This window comes from Atractosteus spatula, chromosome 18, assembly GCF_055471065.1.
Source record: "Atractosteus spatula isolate fAtrSpa1 chromosome 18, fAtrSpa1.hap1, whole genome shotgun sequence".
Taxonomy (NCBI): domain Eukaryota; kingdom Metazoa; phylum Chordata; class Actinopteri; order Semionotiformes; family Lepisosteidae; genus Atractosteus; species Atractosteus spatula.
In genome coordinates, this window is record NC_142723.1 from 15,770,271 (window position 1) to 15,777,342 (window position 7,072).

The window sequence follows — 7,072 nt, forward strand, 5'->3', positions numbered from 1 at the left end:
ACATCTGGAGTTAATCAAATCATTCTGGCTGTTGGGGATATACTCTGATAACTGGATGGCAGAACAATCGTGGTTCCTGCTTCGGTGCCGAATGTCTAAGAGGGTGTGGCGGAGATCCTCAGGCCCTCACCAGTCCTTTCTCTTCTTCCGCTAAAGGCTATCCCTTCAACGACGTGTGCCAGTGGTTCATTGACCGGGCGGACCTCATTTTCGTGGTCTTTGACCCCACTAAGCTGGACGTGGGGCTGGAACTGGAGATGCTGTTCCGGCAGCTGAAGGGCCGGGAGTCGCAGATCCGCATCATCCTCAACAAGGCCGACAGTCTGGCCACCCAGGACCTCATGCGCGTCTACGGCGCCCTCTTCTGGAGCCTGGCGCCGCTAATCAACGTGACCGAGCCCCCCCGCGTGTACGTCAGCTCCTTCTGGCCCTACGAGTACGCGCAGGACACCAGCCGGGAGCTCTTCAAGCGCGAGGAGATCTCCCTGCTGGAGGACCTCAACCAAGTGATTGAGAACCGCCTGGAGAACAAGATCGCCTTCATCCGCCAGCACGCCATCCGGGTGCGCATCCATGCCCTGCTGGTGGACCGCTACGTGCAGACCTTCCGCGACAAGATGACCTTCTTCAGCGACCCCGAGCTGGTCTTCCAGGAGATCGTGGACGACCCCGACAAGTTCTACATCTTCAAGTCCATCCTGGCCAAGACCAACGTCAGCAAGTTCGACCTCCCCAACCGTGACGCCTACCGCGACTTCTTCGGCATCAACCCCGTGGGCAGCTTCAAGCAGCTGTCCGCCCAGTGCTCCTACATGGGCGGCTGCCTCCTGGACAAGATCGAGAAGGCCATCACCCACGAGTTGCCCGGCCTGCTCGGGGGCATCGCTTCTGGGAAGAACCCCAGTCTGACCTCCTGCGAAGCCACCGGCTGCGGGGAGACGCCCAAGAACCGCTACAGGAAGCACTGAGGGGTGGGGGGGGGAGCAGGAGGGGGGCGAGAGCGAGAGAGGGAGCAGGAGGGAGGGCAGCCCCCAGCCACGGAGGAGACCCGCGGCCTCCGGAGTCGAGGGGGAACACGCGGGCAGTTTAGCTGGTTTTTAAAGGTGGAAAAGGGTGGACTGGAGCAGGGAGAGGCGGGCGGAGGGAGAGAAACGGGTGGGGGGGTGGAATATTAGATGACGGCTCCCTCCTCTTTCCCTACACGTGCAGCACAGAACCGTTATCGGTCCGGGGGGGGGGGGGGGGAGGAATAAAAAAGGGTTGAAATAATTAAAAAAAAAGAAAAAGTCAAACGGCAAAACTCTCCCCCCCCCCAAAAAAAATATTCCCTCAGACCAGACTTTTGCAGTCAGTACCAGCCCCCGTGTAAGTGAATAAAATGTGAAATCTGTGTTTGGCCATTTCATTGTAGAGTTTTACTTTGCAGAGTCCGTGGATGCCGGCTGGCTCATCTGTGAAAAGAAAATATTGGTTTATCAACAGCAAATAAAACCCGTTCTTGTAGCCAAAAAAAAAGGACCAGTACTTTCCTACGAATTTCTAAAAGGTGGACTGAGTCCTAGTTTACCTGAACCTGTAGTTTTAGGTCGCTGTTCAACTGTTTAACTTGTATTAAAAGAGTAGCTGAAATAGCTTTCAAGTTCCACTTGTTCTTGCATATTTCATTTCAATTTGTTCCTCACTGTTTCTAGTTGCTATTTTCGCTTATGTCATTTGCTAGTTAACAAATCCAAGTCTTGTCCTGTGCACAGGAAGGGCAACATACCGTTGTACCATTTCCTTCTTTCCCTGTTGCTGAGGCATGTGGATGCCACCTGCGCTCATTTACCACTGAGGATCTTTTTTTAGCAACTCCCATGCCAAGACAGGAAATCGAGCCAGGAAGCACACCACAGAATCCACATGGAACACGGTTCATCTGGGTTGTGTAAAGTAAAGTGCACAACGTCTCATGTAGGTCCTTCATTAAGGTTTTAGTTCAGTCTGCCAAAGCCTTTAGCTTCATGCGTGATACACATGTTGCAGCAATGGAGTGCTGACCCCATCACCAACACAGTGACAGGACTTAGAGGAGACCTTTGATCATAAGTACTATCTAAACCAACTTCTACTGGAGCAATCCCATTGGATTTGATGGCAGTTTGACTTGAGATCAATTTGAAAATAGGGTAGACTTTTACTTTTGTTTGTTCATCAAAACAAACAAAAAACAGAACTCAAGTTTCTTTCTGTGTGCAAGCAGAGCTACGGGTTTCTTCTGGTTTTGAAAATATTTCATGGTGTGTATGCAGAAATGTAAATTTAAAAAAAAAACTGGGATTGCAGAATGGGAAGGCAAATAACCATTTTGCCATTGAGAATGTGCAGGTCCCGGATCTCAGGATGATGTAGTCTGCCTTTTCTTATTAATGTGCTTGGCTTAGCATATTGGGTTACCTGCATGTGAATGTTATGTGCTATTGTAAGTGGTGCTCCTTCTGAGATATATAAAGCAGCTATCTAAGAGAAAAGCTTAAATACCAGACCTGCCCAAAAATGGGAGGTATTGATAAGGGTCGACTGATACTGATATCTCTTTGTGACCAATCTGTCTGCAGTTTGAATGGAGTTTCTACAGCTGTAAGACCATATAAAACCTCTGCTTTGTCCAGGAACGTGCCAATTGGGTTTTTGTCATGTTCATTCCTAACAGCTTCTCTGAAATGTCTGGGTAGTTACGAGACGAGATAGTGAAAATTTGCGTTCTTGCTTCCAAAGCTTTCAAACCACTGATTGAAAATTTAAGAATTTGCCTGACCCACTCCTCCGTAATAGTGTTTAGAAGTCCCACTTCTCATAGTTAGGAGCGGTCTTTCTTTAAGAATGTCACCAGAGTTTCGCAAATTATAAAATGGCTCTTCAGTTCTGATTGGCAGAATAGAACCATAAAAATCGGACGAAGAGCTTGCTGCTGGGGAGAGTTGTGGTGTCTTAGAAATCAGGAATTGCTGTTTTACCGAGTGGAGGAACTTTAATCAAGTAAAATTGTCCTTTGGAGGGAGGGAGCATAAAACCTTTGTCCTTCTCCCAATTACACCACTTTCATTTTTAATACAACACCGCAAGCAACAAGAAATGCAGGCACTGTAATCTTTGGCACGTAATTGTGTTATTTGAGACACACAGCGATCGTTTTTTAACAAAAAGTATTTTCTGAAAAGTAGATGGCAAATTGAAAAGCACACTTTATTTTTTTTTAAGTGAGGAAAATGCAAAGATGTGATTCAGTCCCATCAAACAGATCTATTTGTGACTTAAACTTTTTTCCAAGACATTTTTGTTTGTTTTTGTGCTTTCTTCCTTCTTGCAGAACAGATTTTTCAAAGAATGCTCTTTGCAGTACACTCTTCTCGCCCCTACATCTGCTGTTTTTATTCCTTATTCTTTATTTTTCTGCCTGATTTTATGTCTGTTTGACATGGAAAATTAGCGTATGTCTACCAGGTCTGTTCATGAACAATATGCTGTTGCCCTTTTTGATATTTTGTGGACAGAACACTCTATTGCCTTCTACTGAAATGTGGTCTGTCTTTCTAAGCAAAGTAGCCAGCTTCTGCAGAGGTGAAGGTGGACTGCAAACAAACCGTTGCCCAGGCTGTGTGTGCCTACAGCCCTGAGTGGCCTCGGCCTGTTTCAAACCTAGGCCTTTATGTTCCTTTAGGGCTACTGAAAAGTGTCGACGCCAAGACAGCGATACGCACTCCTTCGGTTACAGGAGAAACATGGGGCTGGAGCTATCCCAAGATCCTTGAAATGGGAGGAGAAGTACAATCTGACCTCACAAAAAAGATGAATTCCTTCATCTGCGTGCATCTGTCTTTATCGGCTGGCCTGGAGCTGGGGGGTGACCACTTTCATATGTCAGACCAGACCTTTCGATCTATTGGAAGAGCTTGACCTTATTGGTGTGACCCCAATACACCAGGGGGGTGCCAAGCTGCCAGTTGTGGGCGGGCCCAGAGTCAGAGGCGTGGGGGACACTGCAGGGCCTATGGGAAAGTCAAATTACTCAATCCGGAGAGAAGGCAATGTTTAGATTTGGGCTGTGCTGCCGGGTGCATGTGACTCCAGAATTCCAAACCACTTACTGTTTAATCTCAGCAATATCTCAATAAAAGGTTTCTTTTTCAGTGGCGACATGGCTCTTGTGTTGTCATTTCACTCCTCTTCGGTCTAAACGCCGGGGCAGCGTTTGGAATGTGAAGGGGGAAAAAAAACAGCGTTCAGCAGTTATCAGTCCTGGTTCTCCTGTTTCCTGGATGACTCCGATGTCCAGTCTGTGAAACAGGAAGTGCCGTGAGCTCCCGTTGTGACGAACGTCGCGGACTTTGTCATGCCAGCTGTTCGTCGACGCACTCGGCACTTGTGTATTGTGCAGATTCTAATATAGAAACCTCTGCAAGAGTCAGACATTTCTTCTTCAGGCAATATGCTATATTGTGGTGTATTGCACTGTTTCTGAGGATGCCATGATTAAATGCTGGAGCAAATAAGCATATGTCCTGTGGACAAAACTCTGGAGTTAAAAAAAGACTGTGATGAACATTTGGTTCTACACGTATCACGTTCAAGGCTTCTTTAAACACATTTAAAAACCTTGTCGTTGCTTTGGCATTGCAAATGCAAAAGGGGGGCGCAGAAACACTTTTGATTGCACCGGCTCCGAGAGCCAGAGGATGCCCGGGGATGGCGTGCTGTACATTACGTGTGTGCGATTACTGCATGCGGCATTAGGACGGAGTTTTGGAACCTGCAGATGCAGCCTTTCGCCACCGGAGGGAGTTCCTCCCTGCCGTCTCCACCCGGGAAATTGCTTTCAAAAGCAGGAAACTGCAACATTGTGCTGTTCGGCGTTGTTGACTTAAACTTCATAAGAGGACTATTTTAAAAGCAAGACGCTTTTCCCACTGTGCTGTAAAAACAAAGCAGTTTTTAGTAAGACAAAACAATTCTAAAGGACTACAATGCACTGCCAGAATAGAATGAACACTCCTCAAATCAGACTTATGTACAATATATTCTGTGTACTCTCATATACATCTACAACAGATGCATATAGATCTATAGTGTGGGTATGTACTATTCTCAATGAATTCACAGAGGGTTAAACAAAAAGCTATTTTACCAACATGAGCGCGAGTCTGTTCTTTTTCATGTTGCTCAACATTCAGGCTATGACATTCGTTAGGAGAACAAAAACAACGCCGCTATCAATTACAAGCACACATCACAAACCGCGGTCCTTCTTGCAGCATGTTGGTTAGCATACAGAAACCGGCCTGATGTGCCAGTGGAGCAGTAGGCTGGGTGCTTTCCAGTTTGTTCACGTAACCTGACAAATTCTCATTTCCACCAGGTTTACTAGATACTCTTATGTAACCAAAAACCCAGTTAATGGTGTTGAGACATTCCATTATCCCTGTACCTTCCAGATTTATAAATTCAAAGGGCATTCTCAAGTATTGCTTACCAGTGCATTACATGAAACAAGCTGTGCTTGACTAAATTGGGGCCAAAACACAGCATCCAACCAACACACATGCCACCTGCGATAAGACCACAAGTCACCCTTTAAATCATTTTAAGGCATTGTAATGTTAATTAAAAAACACGTTATATAAGCTCCTCAGGTCCATTGCAGCCAGATCCCCAAACTCTGTTTCTTTCACAGTGCAAGCCCCTGCACCCTGCTGAATAACTTCAACTGAGCCTTCAACCGAGCCACCCAGACAGTCAGCCACAGAGTTCAGGTCACAGTTGTCCCAGCATCCCTGTCTGCTCCCACAGCTATTCTCCAGCTCATTCATCACCTGAAAGCCCATAACCAATCCTGGTCCATACTCGTGTATTAACAGGCTACGAATCCACGTCAGTCTTCTCCTTCAAGGCCAGACTTGCTCTTGCGGCCAGATTCAGTGTCTTTACGAAAACCTCAGTTTCTTTCGTGGTGAAAACGTCCGTCAGAGCTTCGATTCATTTTCCGACCTGGCAGTCCCACCCTCTCCACCGAGCGAGAGCTGTGGCAGATCGTGCAGAATGCCACTCCGACACCCATGAGCACAGTCTGAAGAAAAAGCTGAAACGCTGATGGGTCAAAAAGTCCAGCACTGATGGGAAAGAGAGAAGTTTCAGAAGCACCTGTAGCGCAAACCAATTTATGATCAATGCAGGAGAGGCATACAGGTGGAATGTGATGATGTTTAGGTGATGTTTAAATAAAAATAAAGAGGATCAGCTGATCAGTATTATGGGTTTTTTTGGTTTCCCTGCAAATCAGCTTCATTATGCTGACAATAAAATTGAAATTATTATTTTTTTTAATTTCCCGGATGATGCGTAGTATGATGATGCCTCCTGGTAATACAGCAATAATAACATCTTAACGCATTGATTTCTTTCTCTTTAGAGGCCTCTGCAGACGCCTACAGTGTAATCACACCGCCCTGAAGTCACAGGGCCGGGATAGTTCAAGAAACAGCTGGCTGCAATTTTGGAATCGATAAGCTAATCACAGCCAGGAAAGTGTGACCAATGGCTTAACTTCATTATGTATGTGTGTGTTTGTCTGTCTCCATACGTGTGTGTGTAGGACACAAGGGAGAGAATTTGGAAGAAGCTATGGAAATTTCAGACAGGCTACGAAACTCACGGGATTCATCCTCTGGTGTCATGAAGGCCTGGGAACCTTTTCCCATCACCCTTTGCTTTGTCTGTCTGAGCTCCAGGCGGGGAGCAACCTCAGGTAAAAACCAGACAAGCCGAGGAAGAAAGAGTGAGGATCGACACCTGGCCCGCAGAAGAGACACAACAGAAGGTGCAGACTAACTGAATATAAGCACGTTACCACTGACCCTGGAGCTTATGGACCAGTTACTCCTGAAGCCTCTCCGGGGCCCATTCCTGGCTGCACAGTGACGCCATGTACACATCACGGACACATCAGACAAGCCAATGGACCAGGTGCGGAGTACATCAGCGTGGACACCCCAGGGGAGGAGCACATCCTGCAACTACAAGACATACACAGGGATTA

The 7,072-nt window shown here is 46.7% G+C and overlaps 1 protein-coding gene across 2 annotated transcripts in view; it reads left to right on the plus strand.

The window, feature by feature from the left end:
• Positions 1–4,172, plus strand: part of LOC148818689 (sarcalumenin-like) — a 37,914-nt gene extending 33,742 nt beyond the window's left edge. For both annotated transcript variants that reach the window (XM_088936957.1, XM_088936959.1), the window contains exon 7: positions 157–4,172. In XM_088936957.1, coding sequence (XP_088793083.1) covers positions 157–968 — 812 coding nt within the window. In that variant the 3' untranslated portion in view covers positions 969–4,172. The remainder of the gene's footprint in view (positions 1–156) is intronic.
• The last annotated feature ends 2,900 nt before the right edge of the window (positions 4,173–7,072 follow it).